Source organism: Anser brachyrhynchus (assembly GCF_964034855.1).
Source record: "Anser brachyrhynchus genome assembly, chromosome: 1".
Classification (NCBI taxonomy): Eukaryota; Metazoa; Chordata; class Aves; order Anseriformes; family Anatidae; genus Anser; species Anser brachyrhynchus.
The window spans coordinates 181,488,329-181,504,290 of record NC_137694.1 but is presented as its reverse complement, the minus strand read 5'-3'; the positions used below and the strand labels follow the sequence as shown (position 1 = coordinate 181,504,290).

Here is a 15,962-nt window from a genome sequence, read left to right as displayed (position 1 = left end):
TTTTTGGGGGGAGGGCTCTTTTTTTGGGGGACTGCCCTTTTTGGGTCTTTTTTTTTTTTTCCTGAGAAGGAGCTCTTTCTGCATGGCCGCCTTTTTGTTCTTTTTTTTTATTCTTTTTTATTTTTAAGCGGGTCTTTTGGAGGGGTGCCCTTTTTTTCAGTTGGGTGCCAGCCTTTTGGGGCATTTTTTTTTAAGGAGTCTTTTTTGGGAGGCAGCCCTTTTAGGTTGGTTTTTTTTTGTTGTTGTTGTTTTTGAGGGGTCTTTTTTGGGGGGGCAGTCTTGATTTTTGATTTTTATTTGGGCTGGGCTTTTTTCTTACGTTAGGTTAGGTTTCTGGATTTTTATTTATTTATTTATTTGTGATTGTTTATGGTGGTCCAGCCTTTTGGAGGTTAGGGTTTGGGGAGATTTTGTTGGCCCTTCCATTTTTCAGGTGGGATGTTTTTGGGGGTCTTCATCAGGGTCCCAGCCTTCTGGAGGTTGGGTATTTTGGAGAAGTTGTTTGGAGGGGGTTGGCCTTCTGTGGGGTTGAGTTTTTTTGAGGGGAACTATTCTGGTCTGGCCAGTCATTTTTTGGTGGATTTGGGGGATTTTTAGTGGATATTTGGGGGATTCATTCTTGACGAACAGTCTTATACAAGCTGTTTGTTTTTGTATGCCTGTTTTGTGTGCAATGATTTTGTTGTTTCAATTTTTTGTTGCTTTTTTTTCCTGCGGGGGAACCAGCCTTTTTGTTTTTAAGATTTTTTGGCAGGGCTTTTTGGGGGAACCAGTCTTTTGGGGGTTGGAGGTTTTGGGGGTGGAGCATTTTGAGGTGGTGGCTTTTTTGAGGTTGGGAGTTTGCTGGGTCAGATTTTGGGTTTGGTCTACTTCATTTTTTGGGGGGGACGGGACAGTTCCTTTGGGGTTGGGAGCTTTTGGGTGATCCTTTTTGGGATGCGTTCCCCAAAAAAAGTCCTTTTCTGTGTGTGTCTATGTGTCAGGGGTCTGGTGGGTTCTTGTTTTCATTTTCTATCTGAGGTTTGGGGGATTTCTTGTTTCTCTGTGTCGGGTCAGGGAGCTAGGGATTTCTTTTATTTATTTTTTGTTCAGTCAGGGGCTTTGGGGATGTTGCTTGGAATTTCTTTTTGGGTCTGAGGATTTAGGGGTTGCTTGGGGTTTATTTTGAGGGCAGGAGTGGGTTTTTTTTTCAGGATGGGTCAAAAGTAGTGTTTTTTTGTTAGTTTTTTGTTTTGTTTTTTTACTTCTTTAAGAAATGAAAGCAGTCTTTCTTGGACTTACCTTTGTTCTTTTCGCATTGGCACCTATGTTAATTGGCCTGAACTGCTCAATGCAGAACTTTCTCTTTTTTTTTTTTTTTCCCCCATCTTTGTAACTGCCCATAGCAGTTATACATCAACACCAGTCCTCCCAATGCCAGAAATGTCCTTCCAAGACAGGCAGATGAGCAAGGGCTTGTCTGAACTTCATTCCTAATTCAAATTTACATACGAATACGTTCAGAAACCACTTACTCTGAAAACCAAGAATGATACAGTGGAAAAAGCTCTCCTCATGCCACTCACAACTGAGAGCTGTATCAACCCCAACCTGCCAGTGAAGTTGGTTTATTCCCAGCAAGTTCAGCAGAACTTGCAACACAGGTAATCTATAAAATCAGAAGCAGATTTTGTATTGCAGCAGGTAAAACGAAAGGCTGTAAAGACATCTCATGGCACTTCCAGTTAAATAGGAACTGAACTATTGCAGTCAAATATTGTACTCTTCTGAAAACAGTAAAAGCCCAATGCTTTGGTAGTACCTATCTTCCTTTAGAAAAATAAAAATTGTTCTGAACCTCTGACATTTATAAAACACTGTGCATCTGGGTCTCGACAGCGTAAGTCACATTAGGGATCTTCACATTCAGGAATACTTCAAGAGCTGAAAAGGAATACCATCCCATTTGGCTCAGTCTAGAAAATAGTGCACATCATCCACTTCATCATGTGAGCAAACCAATGGTACAGGAGCCTTGACATCACTTCTGGGTGACTGACCGCAGTCTTGTGATCCTTGTTACCTCTTCCTTTGGTCATGATCTCAGGCAGGAAGAAGAGAAGATACTCGAGATAACTTACAAGTTGCTCTACATTCAAACAGCGTGGTAGAAGAATTCAGTATAGGCGTCAGTACATCACAAGTCTAATTTCTTCAGCTGTTCGTACGTCAGAAAGAACTGAACCCATTATTAAGGAAAACGTTCCTGTTCACTCAGTGCAAAATGGTTATTTCACTACCAAAGGATAGCAGCATGTGTACTGAAATATGGGAACTTCCAAATTAAGGAAATGGACAGATAGGAAATTGAGGGAGCAACTGAAAAGTGGTTTTCAGGATCTTATGAGAAGATTCACTGTGTAACACATCACATAGGCAATCTGACTGGAAGCAGTTGACTAAGGAAATGGGCAACTGACAAGGTTCCATTAATAAAAAATTATGTTGACATGACGTCTTTCATACAGAGCTCTGGAACTGTCTGTCAATACTTGCTGTTGTATGACTCGTTTCATCTCTTTTGCACACCTTTTAAAAGGATACAATGATATTCCAAGGACCAAGTCTTAGCCAGTTTGGCCAAAACCCTTTATAAAGAGCAAAAAAGCCTTCATTCTTCCAGGTCTGGAAAAAAAATAAAAATAAATAAAGCAACATACACAACAAGAACACATTTACGGAACTCTATTAGTGAGAAATCCAGACATCATGTCAGCAACAGGGAATCTACAATACTGAGCGATGGCTTAGTGCTGTAATCTTGATTTGCATCCATTTCTAGGGAAATTTAGAACAATTTCAACTTCCATACCAGAATTATTGCCTGGGCGCCAGCTTCTACTTAGTTGATACACGAGCTACTTACTTGTAACAAGCAATCCAGAGTTCCCTTGTAGTTTGAGTGTGCCCCGTTTTGTTGGCTTCTCTCATTCATCATGCGTGTTCTCACAACATCAACTGGGTTGGATGCAAGGGCTCCAGCTAGCCCGCACGTAAAACTGGAGCTAATAAAAGAAAGTTTTAACAAGGGTTCACCTACCACATTTAAAGAAGCACAAGAATCACTCCATGCCCCCCATAGAAAAACAAGCAGCAATGAGTGTTTTTAGTGCTTAAAAATTACATCGGCTAATAGAAGTGGAAAGCACTTTTCATTTACTGTAATACAGAATTTTGAACCTTTGAGAAAGATTAAATCCAATTCCTAAATAAAATTAGCTTTCACGTTATGGGCTATTTGAAGAGCTATTGCACTAAAGCGTACAAACACGCCAGAACTATATTTACATCTTAACTGATAAAATAGAAGTGGATAGGTGAATACCTATCTTCTCAGAAGAGAAAAATCTGAAGATGCACTCCACATAACAACAACTAACCAAAGGAGAGTGATGCAAGCAGCTTTCATTACAAAAACTTACAGGAAGTGAGTATATACTGTGTCTCCCATATATCCAGACATGATTAGGTGCTTCTTGGTAAGGTCATACACTGGCAGTTCCACTCCAACAACAATAGCAGCTCTCTGTGCTGTCAGGGACACCCCCTAGAGGAGGGGAAAAAAAAGTGTAACTCACTTTCGTGCACCAGCAGACAAGCCTAGCTTCTCTACTACAAGGCAGCACACCATGAATGGATTTAGAACACTGTATGCTCACACAGCACTAAGTAGTGCAAGTCTTAGACATATATGCTCAAAAAATACAGATTCAAATTAATAGCGAAATCACTTGCCCACACTGAATGTTAATTTCAGTTCCTTTATGCTACTCCATCTCTCTGCTTAACCTCCAAATTTGTACATCAATTGTCAGCTAAAACCACAACAGCCAGGTGACAGCAGCTCCCCTTAACACTAACTGAAAAACTGACAGAGTGATAAACGCGAAGAGAAGCAAAATGGAGATGATGAAACTTTTGGAAAATCTTTTCTATTTTCCAGCGGTTTCACAATTGTCCATACTTACAGCCTTCACTTACTGTAGTCACTGGCAGAAATCAGTACAACAGACAACCTACAATACTAAGTACATGAATTCCTGAGCTCAAGTAAGTGTTCATTAGTATCATCACTTCCAAATATTCCAAATGTTTGTGGTTTTTGTCTTTTTGTTGTGTTTTTTGCTGTTGATGTTGGTTTTTTTTTTCATTTTTTTCTTTAAAAAAAGAGTGGAGCATACAGATTGAGATGTGTTTTACAGAGTTTTCTTTAACTAATACTAGAGACAGTCAACCTAACTTAAACCTTTTTTTTTTTATTATTATTAAGAGTGGACTAATGCTTGGGTACAAGACTTGCAGCAACACTTTGTTACAATGCAGTGAGATGCCAGCAGTGAAGTAGTCATCACAAACTACACACTTCTTAGCTACTGACTTATCCACATTTTCATTTTGGTTGAGAATACTGTAGAAGTAGATGAAATTCACCTCAGCAAGATAAAAAGTAGCTCAAAAAACTTGCCTTCCATAATCCTTTAGTGCCTTCAGTTTGGTAGATCTGTATAAAGTTGCCCATCATTCCTCCTTGAATCACACTACCTTGGGCTTGCATTCTGATCTGAGATTATTTGAAGATCAAAAGAGAAAAGAAATACTTTTCAAGCAGAAGACCAGTAATAGTTTAATACAATTTTAAAAACATGGTAAGTTATAATCTTTGAAATAGTAAAGTCAACTTCTCTGCATACAAGGTAATAGCTGACATTACCATTACCATGATGCAATCTCTGTAAGTACCTTAACCATCTAAATGCAGCTGCTAATTTTGAATCACTACGGGGTGCAGTTTTTAGCTGCATTAAGTCACTTCTATTTCTGTATTTGCACACTACGCCATTTAGATTAGACTGACAGATGGGTTCTGCAGGATATCCTTTACAGTGTTCTCACAAGAGCACCTTAAAATGAAAGGTTAAAAAGATTAAGATTTCAGCTACTAGGAGCCATGTTCTTCAGCCCTGTGGATTTCTGAGAATGTCCTTTGGACACCGGCACGGTAACAACCAAATACAGGTTTGGTGACAACCAAGTTCTTGTATCATAGAACATTCTGAGCTGGAAGGAACCCACAAGGATAATCACGTCCAACACTTGGCTCCACACAGAACCACCCAAAAATCAAATGTGTAGAGTCTGTGCCCGACCACCCTCTGGGTGCAGAACCTTTTCCTAACCCCCAGCCTGACCCTCCCCTGTCCCAGCTCCAGGCCGTGCCCTCGGGTCCTGTCGCTGTCCCCAGAGAGCAGAGCTCAGCGCCTGCCCCTCCGCTCCCCTCGTGAGGGAGCTGCAGGCCGCCATGAGGCCTCCCCTCAGCCTGCTCTGCTCTGGGCTGAACAAACCAAGGGGCCCCAGCTGCTCCTCATACTTCCTGCCCTCCAGACCCTTCACCACATTCATAGCCTTCCTTTGGATACTCTCTAACAGCTCTGCCTCATTTAGGATCATCCACAAACTTGCTTAGTGCGCATTCGACTCCTGCGTCCAGCTCGTTTATAAAAACATTAAAGAGAACTGGCCCTAGCTGAGTCCTGGAGAACCCCATGAAATGTCTGCTGCCCTGATGTAACCCCGTTTGCCATAACCCTTTGCTCCTGACCCATCACCCATCGCATTATGCACTTGTCTAGCTGTGTGCTGGACATTTTGTTCAGAAGGATGCTGCAAGAGACAGTTATCAAAAGTTTTGCTAAAATCCAAAGAGAGCCAACTATGGATGTAACTTTGGGAAATAACGTATGGAAGCCACACTTAAAATAGAAACTTACATTAGAAACGCATCTAAATAGCCACACTAGCCCTACGAAGGATTTAGTTTAGTGAAGTTTCTAGTGGTTTTAGAAGAGCACCTTCAAAACTACTACTTGAAGAATTGTGTTAATTTTTCATTAGAGGCATCCATTATAGCTTTGTAATTTAAATACCATCAGCCCTTTAAGGTACATGGAAAAGAAGTCCTCGACCACCTACCATTAAGTTACCAGGTTCTAAAGAGGTGATGGCTTCACAAATTCACCTCTGAGTGACTCATGTTGGAGCGCTATATCCACAGGACACTGGATTGCAAAGCCTCTAAGAGAAACAACTTCTCCTATAGGATAACTTCAGGAGTAATACAGTACAACAGCACTCACATGCTGAAACTCTTGCCTCTGAATTGATCCTTACCTATTTTGCACTCTAGAAACTTTTTTTTTTTTAATAAATGTTACCAAGCATCAACCAATAAAGATAAAAGACACAGGAGAGCTTCCACACAAACACTACAGCATGAAAATTAGTCATCTTATAGGATTCTCTCCCTACCCCACTCCCGAGAAAAAATATGCATTGAGATTCTGTATTTCCTCAATTAAAGACAAAAGAAACTAAGGACAAACTCTACAGAATGCATAATTACCTTTAAGACATCTGTAGGGTTGGCAATAGATGATGAAATTACTCCCGAAAGAATGCCACACAGAACATTTATCATCAGGGTTTCATCTATTCCATAAACAAGAAAGAGAGATTAGCTGCAGATTTACAAAGTTTAAGATGCATCCAGGCAGGACGATGCCACCTCTGCTTTAACCAGAAAGAGCACTGACTACAAAAGCCTTAAAATCAGCACTGAGGCTTCCTTGCTGGCTCACTTTGTTCTAAATAATACAAAGAATGTCTTCTTAGAAGACCTGTTCAAACTGCTACAATAAAATAGCAAGTGGCAAACACCCAGCTTCAAGCAAACCAGTCCTCAATTAAACTGGAAGAAAAAAGCACTCACCTTCTGGATGCTCAACAAACATTCTTTTTAAGCTCTGGTAAGTGCCTATTTTTATAGTTCCGTATGAAGCTTGCCGTAGCATTGCAGGTGCAATCCTGTAAAAATAGGTGATGATAATACTTATGTTCAAAATTGAAAAAAGACTGATTAGCAAACACTTTTTTTTTTAAAGCAGGAGACTGAACACAGGACTTCTGTTAGTAAAAGGTTTGTTCATTTAAATCTATACTTTAAACTCACTGTAGACAAACAAGGGGTTTTGTTTTATTTTGTTTCTTAAATAAAGACTGTAAGAACATAAATGAACTCTGGGAGGATTGCTTTTAGAGCATACCTCAACCTGGGATCTCTAAAATAGCTGGCAAACCTGTCCCAGATAGCTGCAAACTACATCTTTCCCCCACCATCTTCTAAAGAAAAGCATGCACACTGATATACGTGCAAAGTAGAAAAAAGTAAATTAACAAAGGTTAAGGCCATTTTTCTCCAGCTGAATGACTGAACCACTATAGTAGCATTGTACAGATGGAAAAACTGTGGCATTATTTGTACAGACTAACTTTACGTTTCATTATATTATTTCTGAAGTAGGTTTTCTTTAGAAACATGAAGTGCTATTGCAGAGTACAAAGCCTGAAGTAATCTAGGCTTGGGCTTTCAGCTTGCAGACTGAGGAGAACATTACATTTTCTCTAAATACCTATCAATCTGAAACCCATAAGCTTAACCACTATGGGTTTATAATCAGCAATAAACCGTTCAGAAGCTACTACTGCTCATCAGTTTGTTTTACCCAGAGTATAAGGCTTTCAGTCCTTCTTCTCTGCATATTCTGACCAGTGCATGCATCATTCCACGGTAGCGGATCTCTTTATATTTAGCATCATTAACTTGACCTTGAACCTGCAGGCGTGTTTTAGTCAGATCAATTGGGAAAGTACCTTAAAGAAAAAAATTCAGAGAAAGTTAAGCAGGGACTTATCTAACATGTCCTAAGAAACTGCAGCTTTTATTAAATACCACAATATATAAAAATGCTCCTGAAAAGAAATGCATACAGTCTCTTACCAAGACTTAGTTAAAGCAGTTCATTCTATGTCACCCTGTTTCTTCTAGGTAGCTTGTCAGAGGCCATGCCTGCTTCCTATCCAATTGTTGTGTTCACTATGTTTACAGGCAACGCGACAAGCTTAACTTATCTACTCTAGCAAAACAAAAGTTGTGCATACTTATGACCAAATCAGTACACACCAAATAACAGAATCCAAAGACAAAGGTCATATTAAAACAAGACAAGTATATGAATTTACAGACAGAAGTTTTAAAACTCTAACGAAGTTCTGAGCAACTTACCGCACAGCATTAAAGAAACACTCCTACGTTGTACCCTAAAGAAGACCATATAATACTGTGTCATTAATAGCCTGGGAACCAAGCTTGCACTAAAAGCACCCATCTCAGTTAAGGAAATCATGTAAACAGCTCCAGAAATGCTTACCGCATTCTGCAGTGATTGATGCTAAACCTCCATAGAGAAAGGGCTTCCAGTTCAGCGCTGACATTATTGAATCTTCTTTCTGTGAAAGAAAGCAAGGATTTAAAGCTTCTACAAACAGAACTAGTATTACATAAATATATATGCTAACGTTTAATAACATGTTGTGCCTTGTCCTCTTAAGATGGACCTTCCAAACATGCTAAGGGTAGAAATGTTTAATTAATACCTTTGACAGTCACAAGACAATAACACTTAACAAAGGCATCTGAGTTCAAATCTGTGTCTCCACTGCATATTTGGACAACCATTACCCTTGTCATAAAGGAGGAAAGCAGTTTGTCCCTCAGGCAGGATTTCAAGGAGCACTGCAGCGAAGAACCTCCAGTGATTCTCACCAAGCCAAACTAGTCTGACTACATCCTGACATCAAATGCAATTTGTACACAGACACTGCTAAACTTCTCTCACCTTTTTCCTGGCGTTATCAACATTAACATGACCTGGTACACTTAGACAGAAGATATGTATGCATTTTGCTTCTGTTAAGGCCTGTTCTGCTACCAGTTTACAAGGTTCCTTCTTGCTAATGTTATGCGGAAGCAGTGCAAAACCAGGCAGAAAGATGAACTTGCTTTGGCCACTTCTTCCCTCTAGACATGCTACTAATCCAGTGTGTAAATGGAGTTAGCACAAGTTGCAGGTACCAAACATGCCCGATGAGCAGTTACTGCACCCCTAGTTTTACTTTTCTCATCTTTCCTTCATGAGGAAGTTACCTGGGTGTTCGGTCTTCTGACACGACACAACAAAAGAGGAACAAAGGAACTCAAACCACACAAATCCAAACAAATACTCTGCCACCAAGCCCAGGGAAATCCAGCTTACTCCTCAGGCCTCTGCAATGCACACCCCTGATGTAAGAACGAAATAAAAGCAAGGAAGGGCACCCACTATTTTGTCAGAAACAGTGCAGTTCAGAGATGAACCGCCAGCATCTCAGCATGAAAACGCCACAGCCACAGGAATGCACGGCACGGTGCCAGAGAGAGAGCAAATCCAGCTCCAAGTTCCTCACAGACCCCTGTCCTGCCATTGGGATCAGAGGATCTTTGCTTCATTAGCAGGGACAAGACCAAGTTCTGCTTCCCCACTACCAGCCACAGATACAACCTTTGCTTTTAAGGCTGCATTGCCAAAATTAAAGATAGCAGTCAACACATCAAGACAAGTTTTTACTTACAGCAAATATAATTTCACTGATACAAAGCCAAAATATAGCCCGAGTTCTGTCTGCATTGTATTTCAATCTGCCCAAGCAGCGAAGACTACTCGGTTTCTGTCTCAGTCCACTGAAATTACACAATGCAGAAGCGTGCAAGCACCGCCAAGTAAAATTTAAATTATACACAGACTTACTAACGCTGGCTTTAGTCCCGATACATACATAGGATACCCTACCCCAGAAACCTCACAGCGTGCTGCTCCCTTGACAGAGCCCTGAGCCGAGACCCTACAGACTGTGTCAAGGTCTGTGCCCCTCAGGGGCTCGCCACACTACTCTCCTCTCCTGCAATTTTGGAGTCGTCCACGTTATTTCAGCCTCCCAGATGTATAGGAAGTAACTAAAGCAGAGGGCAGAGCTTATCTCAAGACACACGACCGAACCGACACACATTGCTGAGCCCTATCACCGCAGCTCTCTTATTTTCCCAATTCTTGCTTGCTTCTTAGTCAGAATTTCTTCCCAGCACTGCTCAGAAACATACTAGGCCTCTCCAAAATATCCACGTCGGTTGCATCAACGGCGAAGTACCTAAACGTCCACTCCAGCCTCCAAACGCAGCGGTGCCTTCAGTTTTTCCCCCAAAAACGCGTGGATCAAGGAGGCACTTCTAGCCCCCCGCGGGAGAACTGAGGGGCCGAGGGCGCTGTTACCGTCCCCAGCAGGCTGTGAACGGGGAGATTCCCCCACACAGCCTCTGCCAAAGCCGCCGGGCCGGTGGCTAAAACACCCGAAGGAAAAGAAAAACCAGAGCCCGTGCTCCGGCCGCCCTCACGCTGCGGCGCTCCCCCGCCGCCGGGCGGCCTCTGGAGGCCGCCGTCCTCCCCAAGCCGCCCTCCCTTCCCCGCCTCCCCGCGGCCAGCAGGAGGGGGACATTAAAGGGGCCGTGTGGGGAGGCTGCCCTGTGGAAGCCCTGTCCCCCCACCCCCAAGGCCTCCAGATGAGGATCCGCCCGGGAGGATCCGCCCCGTGTTGGGGTGGCCCTGCTGGAGCTGGGGTCGGGGGGTAGCACACGGAGCGAGGTGGCTGCTGAGGAGCTTTGTTGGAGCGTCCCGCCTGAGGGGAAATGGTTTTAAACTAAGGGGGTGGATATAGGTTAGAGGCTAGGAGGAAATTCTTCACTCAGAGGGTGGTGAGGCACTGGCACAGGCTGCCCAGAGAAGCTGTGGCTGCCCCATCCCTGGAGGTGTTCAAGGCCAGGCTGGATGGGGCTTTGGGCAACCTGGTCTGGTGGGAGATGTCCCTGCCCATGGCAGGGGGTTGGGACTGGGTGGGTTTTGAGGTCCCTTCCAACCCAAACCTTTCTATGGTTCTATGGCACGGGCTGCCCACAGAGCTCTTGTTCCAATTGTGCTTCAAAGTTGTCTTTGCAGATGGGCTTCTGACAAGGAAGGCACAAACTCAAACCTCAGGATCAGCTCTCGTGTTCACACCCCCTTCTGCAACTCCACAGCAGCTGGCTAGTACCGTCCAGCTTTCCTATCTACTGCAGGGCGGATCTTACTTGGGGTTAACTTTGAACAGCTCCCCTCTTTCTTTTTGCAAAGGTCATTTTCACTGGTTCTAACACCGGCTGCTTTTGCAGGACAGCCAGTTCTGTTTTCAGACTTCCCAGGCTGCTGCCTCCTTTTAAGAAAGGCTTCGTTTCCAGTTTGACCTTAACTTGTCCCTGGAGTTTCAGTCAGCTCATTCTGCAGGCAGCCAGTTTTTATTATCTCTAATATGTGAAACGGTGCCTGCTCAGGCATTGCAGCTTGCACCTGACCACATTTCTTAAGTTCCTGTTAGTACTTGACCACATAATTCCAAATAAAAGGGAATTCAGGCTGCCTCATGTTGCTTTTCACTGACTTTTGGATGGGTCCTCTGAATAACCTCTTTTCCTGCCTTTTCAACCCAGTTCGTACTACGAAATACGTAATACCTTTATCAACCGCCAATAGAACGATCTTGGCAAGCTGCCTCGAGCCTGACATCAGGGCCATATCAGCAGTTGACTTTGGTGCTCAGCATCTTTTCACATGTCTCTGCACGATCCCTGTGTGCCACTGGTCACCTGCTTTTACAGTGTTTTTGTCCAAAAGCCAGCTCTTTTCTGCAGGACTGCGTAGGTGTTACGGTTTGACCGACTGGTTCCCAGGCCCCTAGCCTTACTGCTCCCAATTTTCCTCACACATCTTTTATCTTTCTTTTTTAATCAAAACAGAGCCCCACCCTCCAACAATTCTACCAAAGGGCTGTTTTTTTTGTGCACTGATTCTTGTTTCACTGTGTTTTTACTGCTCCTTACAATGGAAAATCATTTCTCTTCTGCTCTCTGCAGTGGTGAGGACAGTTTTGCCTAGTGTCCTACTGCTTAAATGAATGGTTAGTGAAGTGATCCAGATGGTTACGGCCATTATTCAAACTGTTTTGTCATTTTGTCACCGGTTGTCACCACTGGAGAGTTTCCTTTGTTCCTCGTAACCTTTCATAATCATTAGTCAGATAACTCATTTGCTTTGCTCATGTCACATTGGCTGCTGCATGGTGAAAGCAAACCTGGCACATGGAAGTCAAGTGCTTCCTGCCCTGCCACAGCATTCCCACTTTTTGTCTGAGAAGGAATTAATATGACCTTCAGTCATAAAGCAAATGATTTTGTTGGGAAAAAAATAAAAAATATTTGACGTGTTATTGGCATACATAAAAATATATAATGTTAAATAGCCTGGTGTTCTGCTCCAGCTTCTCACATATGTCATACAGGCATACCGTGAATGCCATCTTACAGTTTGTGACATAGTGACAGAGCTCAAGGAGAAAGGAAAGTGAAAGCAGGAATAACAGCAAATGCTATTTTGTAGCCTTTTTATTAAGAAATATTGATTACCTGATTTGAGCTCTTGCATTGGCAGGAGCCCAAAAGTCTTTATCATATCCCAGTTTTGTGGATATAACGGGAACGTTAGCTTGCTTTTAATGTGTAGAGGGTGAAGGAACTGAGGCTAGTTCCGGGCTTTCAGTGGAAGAGGTCATGCAGCATGAGTTCCCAGCAAGGCAATTCTAGTAAATGCAAACCTGTAATCCAGACAAAATTTTCTGAAAGTGTTGCAATCATCCAGCAGGTCCTAGGAGATTGATTTCTCTTCGTTTCTGAGACTCCCCGCAGAGATAATAATTCCTGTGTATGTCACAGGGCTGGATTTGATGGTATTTGAATGAGCAAATGAAAAGGTGTTAAAGATTATCAAATAGGAAGGTGTGACAGAAGCTCTACTCACTACCATCCAGTACTTTCCAACTTCAGCGGGTGATCTGAGAAATGCTGTTGTCCTCTGACTGTTTGTCAAATAAAGATCAATCACAATTGCTTCATGGAAGCTTTTGTCCAACATGGCACTGCAGCTAAACAGGTAGCAGCTGGAAGAAAATCTGCCAATTTGAATGTTAGCAGATGTAATAGAAAGGAAAACAAACACATTTCTGTGCCCTACTAAAAGCCAGGCATCACATGGTGTCAGATACTGGCCCAACCTTTTGCACAAGAGGAGATGATCTAATGTTGAACGAAGGACAGAGAAGTTGGTGCTACAGCACAGAATACGTGGTACATACGGTATGTTTTCTGCCACTTTATGCCCCTTTCTTGGCAGCACTCAGTATCTGGGAATAGAAAGCATCTGCTGGGTGAAATACATTTTTGCACTTGACAATCCTGTGAAAGCAGGGTTGCAGCTGAAGTAATTCTGCAAGAACAGAAATGATATTCATATAAGACAATAGACAGTAAGATGTGGGGGCAGATGACCCCAAGCCAAGTCCTTCACAGTACAGGGTTTGGGCTGATCCAATGCAGAAATGCATATGGAGGAAAACATCAAACTTTCAGTGCTGTTACTGAAGTTTATAGTGTACGAAAGAGCCTCGCTGTCCTCTTTAGCCATTATTCCCAGACACAGTCCTGACCTTTACTCATACCAGAGATAGCTCCCGTCTGATACGTGAGCAGATGCAGCTCTCTAAGTTTATGCACCTCTCAGAAACGTAGCCTTTTGCCAGCTGATGGACCTGAATTGCCTAGAAATTGGCACCAGAGCCAGCGTAACAGAAGCAGCAAGAGTGCATGACCTGCATTGAGTTCACCCTTTTTGGAAGCATCTGGCTATTAAGACTGACTCAGCAGCCGTGCCTGGCACAGCAAAAAAATGTTTGAGGGGCTGCAGTGTGCATCCTGCCTTTAAAGCCACGTCCTGATACCTCTGGCCTTCTGGCTGGCTTACGGCACGGGCAGGAGGTAGCATTAACCACCAGGCTTCACGCAGTACATAACATTTTCTGACCATCTTCAAGGTGAGAGCAGAGACTGCAAACAAGGAAGAGCCAGCTTGCAGCCTGTAGGCTACCAGCTGGACCAGGTTTAAAACCTCAGCTAAGGTCTTCGGATGAACTCCTGCTAAAAACACGGTCAGGGTTTAGCTAACTCCTGCAGGAGATGGATTGGCCTCGCTTCAGCTCTGAGGCCATAGGAAATCCAGTCCTATCGAATCGAAGAACCAGCCTACAGATTTCATTGTTTTCACTTCAAATGCAAAGGCAGCGAGAAGACAGGCAGAAGAGAAACAAACAACAATTAATCAAGTGACATAGATGAACAAGAGAAGATGATAGTGCAAATGAAGGCTGTGGCAGGAGACATGAGGAGAAAAGGCGTGCATAAATTGTGCAGGAGCTTTTACTGGTGTTAGACTGTCTCAAATGAGAAGATGCTTTGAAAGAAAAAGGGATCTTTTGAAAACAGTTGAGCTGCAAGATCTGCAATAGTTGACCCGAGTATTAAGGTATTTAGGTAGTTTGCTCCAGAGGAAAGCACTCCTGGTGAAAGCTACTTCTTTTGCCACCTTCAGCAGACTGAGAGCCAAAATACAGCAAGGGAAGTGGCTGGAGGCTGAGCTGGACTTCTTGGAGGAGCTCCGGAGGGACCTTGGAGGGCCACAGCACCACGCAGACACACCTCAGGAGGCCCAGCACAGCCACCCTTTAGGCTGCAGGACTTAGCAATAGGTTATGTGTTTCCCCCTGGATTGGAGATAAACTTTGAGGATTTGCAATATTTGTAAACTTTATGGGAAACTAGCCCAGCTCTTGTAGTTTGATTCATTATGGATTTTATACGGTTCCAAAAGATGTATATCCAGTGTTTTTATTATTTTATATCTTAAATTGCGATCTCTACCTGAGAGGCTTCTATAATGGATGTAATTGTATATGAAAATTTGGCAAATGTACAGGCTAAACAACTTTTTTTTTAAATGCTTTTCAATAATATGCAGGTGACAGCACTTTTCTGTGTTGATTGTCACTGCAGACTCCATTGTAACACCGAATTTTGGAGATTATAATCAGGATGCTCTGTATTTCTAACACCTTAAAGTGTGGAAGCAGTTCCAGAAGATCCTTTTGATCAATGTGTGTGTGAAGCATGAGCAAAGAGAGCAGTGAGGTGCACAATATAGATGGTCGTATCCTCTCCATGCTGTCTGGCACATAGCACAGGCGTTTAAAAGGTTTGGTTAAAGAGTAGGTGGTGGGGGAAAGCGTCAATGGGGTGCAGACTCCTGCAGCTCCATCTGGTTTATCTGAGCAGAGCTCGCTCAATTAGCTCAGCAAGTCTCTAATCAGCAAAAAAGATCTTTGTTTAAGCACTGCCTGCGTCACCACTGCAGAAGGATACGGCTCCCAGACCGAGCTGCCCTCTCATCTGACCATGCCGCACATTCCTATGTGCCAGCCTTTTTTGATCTAAATGCTAACACCCCTAAATTCAAAGGGTGTCGAGTATCAGGTTAGTTGTGCCTGAAAAGATTTACAGGCTTAGTCAGACACTGGCTTCTGGATAGCCGCCCAGAAATGGTTCAAAGAGCTTACTTAAAACATTGTAGCTCCTGCAGCAGTGCTGTGATTCCCTACCGACGGTAATAAAAGACAGCAGCGAGACCTTCAAAACTTCCTTTACATGCTGCAAGAGGACAGCATTAGCAACTTGGCGCGCTGGCATAAGTGCAGCACTTCTCGTGGCAGCAGAAATATGAATTGGGACTCTTACAATCAAAGCCGTTCTGTCTGTGCCACAGGTTTTTATTTTGGTGTCTTGCCTTAGAAACAACGAGAGCATTTGGCATTCTCGTGAACAACATTCTTGGTCAAAAGTTAACTCAGAAAGCTGAGCTGAATAGCTTCTTTCCTTCCCGATTCGTCTAAACCCACTGCAAAACACATGAGTTGTCTGGAAAACAATTGTTTTGGGCAGGCCACAACATTTTTTCTCCCATCCCATGCTCTCTCACAATAGTTTTAGCAATGGAGTACATTTTGCCAGGTTTGGAGGTTTTTTACCA

At 43.0% G+C, this 15,962-nt stretch overlaps 1 protein-coding gene across 2 annotated transcripts; it reads right to left on the bottom strand.

Annotated features, from left to right (window-relative positions):
• Positions 1 to 1,594: 1,594 nt before the first annotated feature.
• SLC25A30 (solute carrier family 25 member 30) lies at positions 1,595 to 11,002 on the bottom strand. Of its 2 annotated transcripts, none has more exons than XM_080552831.1 (10): positions 10,117 to 11,001; positions 8,304 to 8,382; positions 7,599 to 7,746; positions 6,806 to 6,900; positions 6,440 to 6,525; positions 4,505 to 4,600; positions 3,462 to 3,586; positions 2,906 to 3,044; positions 2,584 to 2,664; positions 1,595 to 2,218 (listed from the first exon to the last, which is right to left on the bottom strand). In XM_080552831.1, exons 2-10 carry the CDS (start codon positions 8,365 to 8,367, stop codon positions 2,177 to 2,179), a joined length of 876 nt encoding a protein of 291 aa, XP_080408957.1. In that variant the 5' UTR covers positions 8,368 to 8,382; positions 10,117 to 11,001; the 3' UTR covers positions 1,595 to 2,176. The 2 variants fall into 2 exon arrangements, with proteins under 2 accessions (XP_080408957.1, XP_080408956.1); XM_080552830.1 differs by having other exon boundaries at positions 1,650 to 2,218; positions 10,070 to 11,002.
• Positions 11,003 to 15,962: the final 4,960 nt, after the last annotated feature.